Source organism: Epinephelus lanceolatus, chromosome 5 (genome assembly GCF_041903045.1).
Source record: "Epinephelus lanceolatus isolate andai-2023 chromosome 5, ASM4190304v1, whole genome shotgun sequence".
In the NCBI taxonomy this organism is placed as follows: Eukaryota; Metazoa; Chordata; class Actinopteri; order Perciformes; family Serranidae; genus Epinephelus; species Epinephelus lanceolatus.
In genome coordinates, this window is record NC_135738.1 from 23,071,109 (window position 1) to 23,083,987 (window position 12,879).

The 12,879-nt window shown below is 39.6% G+C and overlaps 1 protein-coding gene across 1 annotated transcript in view; it reads left to right on the forward strand.

The window, feature by feature from the left end:
* The window catches only part of slco3a1a (solute carrier organic anion transporter family member 3A1a), a 53,626-nt gene extending 43,805 nt beyond the window's left edge, over window positions 1-9,821 (forward strand). Inside the window, exons 6-10 of the mRNA XM_033635415.2 lie at window positions 42-240; window positions 5,308-5,476; window positions 5,945-6,117; window positions 6,217-6,281; window positions 9,452-9,821. Of these exons, the coding sequence (XP_033491306.2) occupies window positions 42-240; window positions 5,308-5,476; window positions 5,945-6,117; window positions 6,217-6,281; window positions 9,452-9,804 (959 nt within the window). The 3' untranslated portion in view covers window positions 9,805-9,821. The remainder of the gene's footprint in view (window positions 1-41; window positions 241-5,307; window positions 5,477-5,944; window positions 6,118-6,216; window positions 6,282-9,451) is intronic.
* The last annotated feature ends 3,058 nt before the right edge of the window (window positions 9,822-12,879 follow it).

The window sequence follows — 12,879 nt, forward strand, 5'->3', positions numbered from 1 at the left end:
CTACAGCTTTGTTATGAAGGTTTTGATCATTTTTGTTTTAGGTATGACAGCCATCCCGTGTGCGTGTCTGGGGATCTTCATGGGCGGGCTCTTGGTGAAGAAGCTGAACTTGTCGGCGCTGGGAGCCATCCGCATGGCCATGCTGGTCAACCTGATCTCCACCGCCTGCTACGTTTCCTTCCTGTTTCTGGGCTGCGACACCGGTTCCGTGGCAGGAGTGACGGTCAAATACGCCAACGAGTAAGAGAGATACTGGATATGTGGCAGCCATTTCTATCTAACGTTGTATACAAGTTAAGGCAGGACGAGGATAAATTTGAGGCGTTGTGAGATGAGGAAAGCGGGGGAAAATGAGTTTCTGCTACACAAAAGTTTTTCTTTGTTCTTGTAATTTACTGTATTATCTACTTGGTAAATTACTTATTCAGGACTTGTTTTATTATTCAAATAAAACAAGGAAAACATCACACCTTGATTAAACTGGTTACAACTTGTAGACACACAGTTTACAATCAATGACGGGGAGCCGCAAGTAGACATTTTGTTGTTTTAAAGGGACAGTTCACTCCAAAATCAATACATGCTATCTCTTTATTCAACATATGATGCAAGTAATTGTGCGTATTTCTTATGTTTATTCTTGTTTTATTGTATTAATGTATATATTGTACTTAAATTTTCACACTCGCAGCCTCAGCACAGTAATTCTACATATTATTTTCAATATTTTAATATTTTAAGCACTAGTGTTAAACACTGTAGCATAATGCACATTTTATTACTTCACTACTTCACATTTAAATACCTTTATTTCATATCTTAGTATTCTCTATGCTTTGCATCGGAGTGACTGTAACAAATCATGATTTCCCCTCAGGGATCAATAAAATATTCTGATTCTGATACTTTTCCTCTTACCTGTAGTGCTGTTTATTAATTCAGATTGTCTTACTGTGAGTTGCAAAGTGTTTGATATATCAGCCGTAGAGATGTCTGCCTTCCCTTGAAGTTCCAGCCTCTTAAATGTGAGAATTTGTTGCTTGTCTTTGTCATGTATCAAATGATGATCTAGTTTCAATATACTGGAGAGAAGGCAGACATCTCTACAGCTGATATCTCCAACACTCAGCAACTCACACCAAAACAATCTGAATTAATAAAAAGCACTACAGGTTAAGGGAAAAACATGTATTTTTGAATTTGGGGTGAGTGCTCTTTTTAAAGCTTTTACAAGGCAAAGCAGCTTTATATGTATCGCACATTTCATACACCAGGGCAACTCAAAAGTCTTTTAAGAGCTATAAGATATAAAAAATAATAAAGGATACAGATTAACAATAAAAGAGTAAAGATAAAAAAAAAAGACAAATGTAAAATTAAATTAATAAATAATAACATTTATTATTTAAAAAATAATTAAAAATAGATAATTAAAAACAGAAAAAGTGCAGACAAGAGGTGCAAAGATAAAAGATTATTTATAATGATTTAAAACAGTTTAAAAATAAGTTTGCAGTCATTACAGGGTGGAGTAGGCAGTGTAAAAAAGTAATCTTTTTAACTTTGACTTAAAAGTGGTCAGAGTCGGGGCTCGTCTAACATCGTCTGGGAGGTTATTCCAGGTTTGTGCTGCATGATAACAAAACGCTGCTTCACCATGTTTTCTTCTAAGCCAAAAAAAAGAGTTTGAACCACCGAGTCAGAGCAGTGTTACTCTGATGGAAGTAGTCAAAGTGAGTACAGCATGGTCACGCTGTCCTAAATTTATCTGGTCTCAATAACTTCCTGGATAACTGGTCTCATGACGGCCTCTGTTCGTTCAAGATTTTCCAGTTTAGCTAAGAGTCAACTTTCATGACAAAGCTGGTTTTGTAAGAACTGACCAATCATGTGCAACTTCAGCAGATCAGGAACAGAATGTTGTATGATAAGATAAGATTAAAACGCCTCAACCCTCAGGAGGACGTTCAGTGTCATAACCAACTCCCCCTGCTAGAGTCAGCAGAGAAATAATAAGTATTTACATCATCATATACTCTCTAATTTCAATGAGCTTTAACACAGTCGATTGTGAGAGAAATTAATTGTTTGTGTCCTATCATGACGACCCAGTGACTGTAATAAATAAACATGAGCAGTAAACAACATTATAGCGACGGAAAGAAACACTGCTGCCAAGGTTAGACGACTTTATTGGAGGTGAACTGCAGAGGGTCTAAATGCGTGAATAAAAATTCATATCACTGCCGGTCATCGGGGCACAGTGGGCTTAGTCTATATTCAAAACAACTTTATGTCATCTCATCGAGTCTATAAAAAGGTTTTCTATTCAGAAAGTGGCCTCGTGTTCCACATGGACGCGCAGATGGAATACAAATGCAACAGACTTCACTGAATCGGTCAGCGGTCCCATGAATGAGTTTTATAGCCATATTATTATGCAACGGGACATTTCATTTACTTTTGATGAGTCATAATGAATTACGCTCTGTCACTGTTAGCCTGTGTTTGTCTGGAGCTGGGAATCATTTGAAAACCTGATGCCAATACCAGAAACCCTAATGCAGTTTCAAAAATATCACAGGTTCCAGTTTCCGAAATGTACATTTTTCTCTCCTCTGTGATAGCAAACTGGATATGCTAGGGTTTTGGACGGTTGCTCGAATGAAAAGGGAGAGTTAAAGACGTGAAAGGTGTTTTGGACTGATCAGTTACTGAAAATAATTGTTAGTTGCAGCTCTAATCACAGCGATGCTCGACACGACAGACGCTGTGGACCTGAGCTGTAGGAGGAAGGAGGGAAAGAAAGTCCAATCAATCAACAATATTTAATTTTTACACTGTAAATATCTTTAAAAGGACACATTGTACACACATGCATACACTATCACTCAGTTACTACTGAGTTCAAGCAAATCCACTTATGTTAATATTACATGGAAATGTCAGGAGCCCTCGAGGCCAGCGTGCCCCGTCCTCTTTGGATTAGATCACAGGGCGAGTGATGAATCAGACGATGTTATAGATCCATTAAGGTGTTGACATTTCCTTTTAATTTTTCAGTCACTCAATTAGGGAAGAAAATGTCTCCGTACTACTGTGTTAGTACGAGGCCTTCATGGATCCAGGTTTAACGTTATGCATTTTTGTCGAGGTAGACGTGTGTCCAGGTTAGGTCTACATGAGCCCGAGGAAGGGAGGGGACGATATATGTTTTTATCTGGGATCATGATTAAACAATCCTCACAATAAGTTGATCATGGTGAATTTTAGAAGTCGACCAATTTATTTGTTTTGGTGATTAATCAGCACCGATTGGATGTTTTTGTTTTTTTCCAGCAGTATCGTTATTGAAGACATACACATACACACATCCAGTATGTGTATTTTACACACATATAAACCACCCACTGCCCATCCAAAAATACGATTTTAAAGATAAAAAATAAAATAAAAATAAAATAAAATAAAATGAAAGAACTTGATTTATATAGCACCTTTTACGCCTTCTAATTCAGCCGCAGAGACAAACAACAAAGAAATAAAACCACACAATACATACATACGCTCTTGATTGTCATCAGGTAGGTGCTTAAATAGTCAGGGCAAGTAACAACCAGACAATCAATCAATGAGAAACAAATACAAAATAGATAACCTAGCTGTAATATTAAAGGGAGAGTGCATACAATATAAATAGAAATAGATATCAAAACAGTGATACAAGAAAATACTTCACAATTGCACAGTTCATCATCTGACAAGTCTCAACTCTAATTTTGAGGTAGAGTGTGAACCATATAAATAGTATAGATCAAAAAGGAAGAAAAAATGTTTTTACATACTTGTTAAGACCCATTGCAATAATGAGATATAAATGCAAAATACATAATCTGGCTGTACCAACTCAACCCATACATTTATCAATCAATAATTAATCAGGTAATAAAAAATACATATTAAGAATATTAAAACAGATAGCTGCAGGTTATAGGCTATATTAAAAACATATGTTTTGAGTCGTCATTTAAAACTGTCCACTGAGCCAGCAAGTCTAATATTTAAAGGCAGGGTGTAAAATAAAATAATAATAAATGAATAAATGAGAGAGGAAAATAAATACATAAATAGAAATAAGAGAAGGAAGACAAGTTGAGGATCATGTTGGTGCAACACAGTACACTTCAGTTTAAGTACATGTTATATTAATGTACACATTTTGACAACAATTAAATAGAAAAAAAACTTTGACAGATGTGGACGTTGCACTTAAAGCATATCTATGGGTACTTCCAACATGTGGGTTAAGTCTGTCCTCTCTAGATAACACATGGAGGGCCCCCAAATGTTGTGACAGAGTGATTGATTACCCCTGGACAGGACGTTTTACAAACTATTGTTATTAGTCACGCTAATAACCCAACTGAAGCTGAAGAGGGCAGGAGTGTGTTAAATGATCAGTGGGTACAGCTCCAGAGAAAGCAGCTTCTTCTTTTTTAACATGTATTTACATAAAGTTTTTGGCTAGACCGCAACTGTGGGGCCAGCGCTGTAATGCTTGAGCGATGATTAATCGGACAATTAAGCAGCTATCCACTATGAGTTGACCTCTAGTGAATTTCCATTATTGGGATAATCATGAATATCGTGTCCAGCTGCACCCAGAGAGACTGCTGGGCAACCAACAGTAAAAGAAAACACAGAAAGATCTTTATGCAGCTTTGGCAGATTTCACATCAAAAGATATGACGCCATTTCAAATAAAAGCCTTGCTTTTTAAAATTGTAACCTACAGTGATTCCAGTATGTTTCAGTGCCGTATCAAAAGTTTTAAGCATGTGTTGATGATTATAAGGATGATATTGTGAATCAGGATAATCATGGCATGAAACTTTCATATCCTCCCATGCACACTCTGAGGTATCTCTGTCAGATGGCTTCCCAGTAAAAACATACTTGACTTGTTTTGATCCTTGATACAGAAGCATTTTGTAAAAGTATTAAAGTTTGATATCAAGCCGTAGCATCACCTTTATTTCCTCTTATTTCAATATGAAAGCAGTGTTTCTGTCTGTGTGGAGGACCTGCAGAAATACAGACTTTAAGGCTTTATACTTTTCTATTTGGTAGCCTGAACCCAGCCTGCTCCGGAGCAGGTTAGTTGTGCAGTGCAGTTTCCATGGAGATGTTAAAAGTGGACCAAAGTATCACTCCGTCTTCGATTTTGTTTGTGCCACACACAGATATAGTTGGTACCTGCAGTGGGAAAGGATGCTTAGGTTTCTCTCTGTGTGTGTCTCTGTTCAGGACTCTGCAGGTGGGCGAGAAACCAGAAGCTCAGTGCATCAGTCACTGCAACTGCTTCACCTCCTCCATCAGCCCTGTGTGCGGCTCCAACGGCGTCACCTACCTCTCCGCCTGCTTGGCCGGCTGCACCGGGTCAGGAAGCTCTCGGACCACGTCGAGCATCTCCCAGGTCTTTACCCAGAGTCTTGTGACGGCAATCAGTGACAGTTATCATGTGATTGTGCCTCAGAGGGGGAAAAAAGCAGCAATTGAGTGACAGATGATGCAAACGTTTCTTTGAACCGCTTGTAAAGTTAAAGTAATAAAAAAGTCCCAGTATTTCACAGTTCTGTCGTCAGCTGGGCAGTCAAGTGCTGCCGTGGTTGTTACCAGATCAGATGCCGACTGCAGATTAGTGTCTTTTATATTCAAATCACATGCAGAGAGAATTTCTCTCAGCACAAAATATCTCTGTGACTGCTGTGGCAGTACTTTCATTTTTTTAAAGTGCAGATATAAAGTACAAATCACATCATTCTACTGTGCTGATACCAGAGTTTCCGTGCACCAATTATAACACTTTTTCCCTGTAATTTCATTTACTCATTATTTTCTGAGTGGGTCTTAAATGCAGCTCCTCGTCCTCCTCTCTTCACAGAACCTGACGGGATGTTCATGTGTTTCCTCTGAGAGTGAATTCGCCACAGCCGTTCCGGGTAAATGTCCCACGCCGGGCTGCCAGGAGGCTTTCCTCATCTTCCTGTGTGTGATCTGTGCCTGCAGCCTGGTCGGAGCCATGGCCCAGACACCCTCCGTTATCATCCTGATCAGGTATGTTTGTGGATATAATCGTGTGAGTGTGAGGAGAATTTAAATACTTGCTCCTGCAAAACAACACACGGTAATTTATTCTGTCTGCTTCTCTTGAAGGACCGTGAGCCCTGAGCTGAAGTCGTACGCACTTGGAGTGTTGTTTCTTCTGCTTCGACTTCTCGGTAAGAACTTTTATCAGATGACGCTTCAGTTTTAGATCCCACAGGTCTATCTCACACTCACTCACACTTGCAGCGTTCACCACAGTGTCCTTAAGTGTGTGAAGGTTTACCAGAGCTCTGTGTGACTGGGACACACTCAGGGTTGTAAATTAACTTCCTCGTTCACCTGTCACTGTGGCTGCTGGATTCCAAAATCCACCAGCCACCAAACAGATGAGTGTTGTTTTTCTTGGCTGGTGAGTGAAGCAAATCTAGCAGCCACCTGCATATTTTACCAGAATTCGGCTGGTGGCTGGTGCTAAATTCCAACCCTGCTCGTCACTCACGTCAGCGCAGGCCTCGATCAACCTCAGATGCCTTGTTTGTTTTATGTATTTCCACATAGAGGCAAATCAGATCAAGCATACAGCTTTGGAGGTGATGTCTCTGGAAAAACAAATGCACATTCAGCAGGTGGGAGGAGTAATAGAATTAAGAAAATCTGAATCGAGTTAGGCAGAGGCACACAGGTCTACTTTCACTGTCATTACAGAGATATCAAATTATTCTATTTTGAATTATCTCTGTGTGTTTGAGAAGGGTTTAGGGAAGGAATTTATTTCCCAAATCATTAAAAAAAAGGTTATTTAATATTTGTGTTAAATATAATATAATCCGACATATCATTGACTTCAACTTGTTCGTGTTGAGTGTTAGTCCTGGGACAGACAGTTTGAATCTATTGCTTTTTTCCCCCCATGTTATTTTTGTGTTTATGAGAGGAATTGATCAAGATTCAGAGAAAAATGTGTCATCTTTTTGAGAGTTTGATGAGAAGATTTACTTTGAGATAAAACAAGGGTCACTGTTTCCCCCTGTTTCCAGTTTTCATGCAAACTAAGTTAACCTGTTGCTGTCTGTAGTGTCAAATTAACCACATGCACATGAGAGTAGTGCCGATTTTATCATCAAAACCAGGGGTGTAGTCTACACCATATGCAGGTATACACCATATACCCACTAAGAGAGCTCCGGGATTTCCAAATAGGCACTTAAAAATGTGCAAAGATAGGCAATGGTAGACAGAGTTCACAACTCTATTACTTGAGTCAAAGTATAGATGCTTCTGGTCAATTATTTATTTATTTATTTGGATCCCCTTTAGTCACTATGAAGGGTACTATGAACTACTCCTCCTGGGGTCCGCACAAGCAAACATTACATCATAGTGTAAAACAAATATATAATTAAAAATACAAGGCAAAAAGAAACAAAATACAACTACAAAACAGGATAACTATGAATTATATTATAATGAAATAATTTTACGCCAATACAAGTGAAAGTTGCTGAGTCAAATTATTATTTGAGTTTAAGTACTGGAGCACTTTAAAAAAAAAATAAAAAAATTATTCAAAGTATTTTTTACAAATCTAAATGCACTGTTATACACACACAAACACATGCACACAACACCGAGTCCTACGTGAAACCACAGCTAAAGTGAAAAATATTAGTGTACGACAGCTTCGTGGGCAAATCCATAGACAGTTATTTGACCGAACATGGCACAAAAACTAGTACAAGCACAGACAGCATTAGTTAAAATATTAATCTGGAATTAAGCAAATGTTTAAATACCTAGACATGCCTTCCCAGGTTGGAAGATGAATTCTTGTAGGCTGTGATGCACGGTAAACAGAGCAAACATTTAAAATGATACGAATCATTCTTCATTTAAAAAACTGCTTGTGGTACAACCACGGGGAATCTTCATGTCCATCTACTGCTGTAGCCAGAGTAACACTGCATGTACAGATACTCAAAACTGTACTTAAGTACAGTAGTTAAGTAAATGTACTTTGTTACGGTCCAACAACTAGTTTTGTGACAGAACTATTACAAACTATTTGTTTCGCAAGTAAAGACATGAGAGATGTTGCAGCAAACTGAAAAAAAGGCTGCAGAACATGCAGAGAGTCTCGTCTTTTCTTGCTCCTACCCCACTGAGCGCAGTGTGTAGTGTGTGTGTGTGTGTGTGTGTGTGTGTGTGTGTGTGTGTGTGTAAGAAGTTGTGTGATCGGAGCAGAGAGGAAATTAGTGGTAAAGCTGTCAAGCGGTGGTAAACGTACAGTGTAGGTTACAGTTTGTCCAGGAATAAACACTGCAGATCCTCAAGACCAATTTAAAGTTCCTGTTTCTTGCCTCTCAGCTGCTGTGAAGCCTTGTGCAGCACAGTAGTAGGGGCTTTGAGTTTGAACGTGACCTCGACCTGACCTACCAATGAACAGTTTGCTGCAGTTTTTGCATACTTTTTTTTTTTTTTTTTTTTTTTTTTGTTTAAGTCAGAGCAACATTGTAGGAAAAATTTCATATATCAGTTTATGCATACATCTATATGATTATGGAGGAGGCAGTAGCTCAGTCCATAGGGACCTGGCTTGAGAACCGGTGGGTTGCCAGCCTCAAGGTCTCTGTACTGAGCAAGTATGGAGTGTGGACTGGTAGCTGGAAACGTGTCATCTCTCCATTTAATGCATGTATAGGTCCTGTTTGTGCATGTGTGTGTATTCTGGGCCTGTGTGTATATGACAGCAGAGTGAAAGAAAATTGAATTTCCCCTCAGGTATTAATAAAGTATATCTTCTTCTCATAACACAGCTAATATGACTGTCAAGATTCTAAGTCATCCAGGTCATGCTAATCTTAAGTGCCATATCACATGCAACTGGACTTGTTTGAGTTGCTTGAGGATGTTTCAGCTCTCATCCAAGAGCCTCAGTCCTGAAGTAGTATCAGTAACATTGTTAACACTGTGCTACATTACAGAGAAATACAAAACCGTACTAATGAACCTTCATTAATATAGGCCTATATTTTATCTACAAGTGCACGTCACACACTGAGCGAGCCGCCTGTTAATGACGCTGTTGGCAAAGCAGTAATGATTGTGCTAAGTGGCTAATGGGCATGTAGCTACTGACGTGTTTCACATGATACGTCATGTTTTTAGTCAACCAATGAAGATGAGTTTACATATCACCTTGGGTTCGTCCTTCACCTTCTCAAAATGATCCCACACTTTGGATTTCCTGCCCAACATGTTATTAACTAGCCTGTGGAATAACTGCAGGTACCAGCCCTGGAAATTAGCACTGAGTGTGTGCTCACTGAGTGCTTCTGTTTTCCAGGTTTCATCCCCCCTCCTCTGATCTTTGGTGCTGGGATCGACTCCACCTGCCTTTTCTGGAGTTCAGACTGCGGCGACAGGGGTGCCTGCCTGCTGTACGACAACGTAGCGTACAGGCACCTCTACGTGAGCCTCGCCATCATCCTAAAGGGCGTTGCCTTCCTCCTCTACACCACCACGTGGTATTGCTTACGCAGGAACTACAAGAAGTACATCAAAAGTCACGAGGGCTTCCTGACGCCGACCGAGTTTTACCCCTCGCTATCGGACGGCCCCAAACTAGTGGACAGGACACAGTTCATATACAACCTCGAGGACCACGAGTTTTGTGAAAACATGGAGTCAGTTTTATAGTTTGTTACAGAAGAAAAGGACAATGTGGACAAAGGAATATTTTATTCTTCTTTTTCTCGAAAGGATAAAATGAAACTTTTTTTTTTTTTTTTTTGATAAAGGCAATCTATTTAACTGCCCGTTCAGGTCACAGGAGACGCCGCTCTCCACTGCGCTCCACGTCCTCGGTAAACTTTCAAGGGTCCATTTTAGTCGTTTACGTATCAGCGAGGTGTCGTCCAGTGTTGCCGGTGAATTCCCGTGTTGACTCGGTGGTAGAAGACAACTACAGTACTGTCTGGCCTCAGTCCCTCAGTTGGTTTTTTTTTTAGTGAGTGGACATGATGCTATTATACAACTAGAGTTGCCATATTGTTTTTAGGTCTGTCATGATTCCAGTGGTGTGTGTGAAAAATGACAGCTTCCTTTCAGTCAGTGCACCGTGTGTTCTGTCTGTCACTCCCTCATAAAGGAGATGTTTATGATTATATCAAAAAAAAAAGAAGTTTGGGTGGTTGTTCAGTTATTCATATTTAAAAGTTGCCAAGTGTTTACAAACTAATAGCTCATCCGCTCATGCATTTTGTTTCAATGCAGGAAGGTTTCTTTTAAAAAGAGAACAGAAGCACCCCGAGTGGGTCGTCATAGTGGCCTATTAGATGTTTTATCTGTCAGAAAAATGGAGTCTAATAACATGAAACAAGGTAGTGTTTTCACGTCATCATGCACTGTTCAGTTTCTCGTTCTCTTGCTGGATCACAGGCACTTGTTTTTTATACTGTTTAGACTAGACTGTGAGGTCTTGTCTCATACTGTAGGTGCAAATGTGCAATTCATATTTGATGCATCCATGTTTATGATGACTAGTTTGTGTCAGACTGCAGGATTTGTTTTTTTCATTATAGCAGTTTGTTTCTTTCCATGTTTGTTTTTACATCCGCAGAGTTTATTCAGCCTAATGCGTCTTAATAAGGGATTATTCAAATGAGAATGTTAATTATATTTTCTTTTGACTTTTGCACCTAGCGGAAGTGCAGAGAAGAATATAATATTTCTATAATATTTCTGTGTTTGGACATTCGAGTCAAAGAGATGAGGAGTAATATATTAGTTTCATTAGGCCCAGAATGTTTATTAGATTGTATTTGAAAAGGACAGCAGTGCAAATTATATATAATCTAAATGTCTGAGATGTGTGTGCGTGTCTGATGTCACAGAAGATTGGGGACAATTCATAGCGATGAAAGTAGTATGATGCAATATTGGAGCAAACAAAAACAAACTAGGTCTGTATTATCTGGGGATAAAAGTTACAGAAACGCTACAGGAGTCTGTGTGTGCGAGGTCAAAGTGAACAACACTGAATTTATTCCTGGACACGTATTTGAAGAACTCTTTAACGCAACTCGGCACATACCGTACGACCTGTTACTCTACTGATCTCTCTGCATTTACAGTTTTGACATTGTCCCTTTTCTTACACTTTTTGTATGGCAACATATTGTTTATTTTACTCTGGAAATAAATTATTTTTCAGAAAATAGATTCAAGTTTAAGTGGTTTTTCATTCTTTTTAAAGATTTTGTTTTTTCATTTTAAAGAGGGGTCCTCTGTCTAGCACAAAGTTTGATTAGGTAGGATTAGATGTTACAGTCCCTTGATGCACATACTTGAGACTACGAGTGGGAGTAACGGCGATGTCTTGGGGTCCGAGGGGGTTAGATGGATAGAAAAGTAGGAAAAAGCAAAGGTATAGAAAAGTAAGAAGGCGCATAGGGGAGGTAGAGCCAAAAAGAGACGTCTGTGTGGCCTAAACTCTCCCCACTGGACCGGGCTGTACACTCTACCTCCCCCTGCTTCCTCATTTTGATGAGGGAACTGGAGAAAAAATTACCCAACTTCAATCAGGGTGGAGTTTGACTGGTCAATTGTTAGCAAAAGTTCAATCAGGAAGACTTTACGGTCTCATATCATTCACAAACCTCTGCCTCACTCTCTGGCCTCTACTCTATCAGCTGACCGTGGGCGTCACTTTAAATTATGCTGCGTTCACGTGCTCATGGATGGTTCCGGCTGTTCTTCCAACATCGGTGGGTTCATTTAAGTCGTAATTTGGAAATTAACGTCCCAGTGAAGATTTATGTTGCTTTCCAAGTATGCTGGTACAAACTGAAGCTTTAAATGCAGCACATCCCCTAAAACTACTTCAATCAGGAGTGACTTGTTCTGAGAGAAAAGAATATTTACTTACATGTGCACATAAGTATGAGAAATGTGAAAAGTCTTCGGCAATTAGACCCCATCTATCGTGATGTCATCAGTTCCAGGAGGGTGGTAAAGACATAGAAGATTAGGGATACCCCCCTATGGAGTCTAGACGCTGGTGGTGATGATGAGATGAAGAGGGAGCTGAGGAACTGGATGTGAAGAGAAATGGGCTTTTGATGAGCTTGTCCTGGGCGCTGGATAAGGTGACGGGAGGTGAATGGGGTGGAGGAGGGCGCAACGACAGCTGAAAGGAGCAGAGAGGAGAACAGATTTAAAGTTTGGCTGCAGCAACATGAATGGCTGAAGGAGATCATAGCAACATTTGACTGGCTAACCGGGAAAGGGAACACCTGTAGTCAGCTGATTGGTGGAAGTGGTGGGAGTGGGATAGAGAGAATTGTCTTCCTGATTGAACTTAGGCTCGAGCTTCATTCAAATATTGCTTTCATGACTTCTCTAACTTATCTAAGTTACTCTACGTGGACAACAACTAACAGTTACAACCTAATATACCATATTACAAATAACGTATGAGCAAAAATTATTCTGAATCTATAAAAAAGTTTCTTTGAGACCTACCGACCACTCTGAGACCTGTCCCAGCCGACATACCTGTCTCTGAGAGGCTATAGAGGGCTGAGTTTTAAAATTAGAGTCGACCTGAGGAATCCAGTGGTCCAAAGTTTGGCTAAATCTTGGTGAGGGCAAAAACAGCATAGCCATTTTCAAAGAGGTCCTTGAATGAAAATAGGTTCTCTAGGTATCCATGAGTCTCCCTTTTACAGACATGCCCACTTTATGTTAGCTCCATACAGTTATGAACACAAA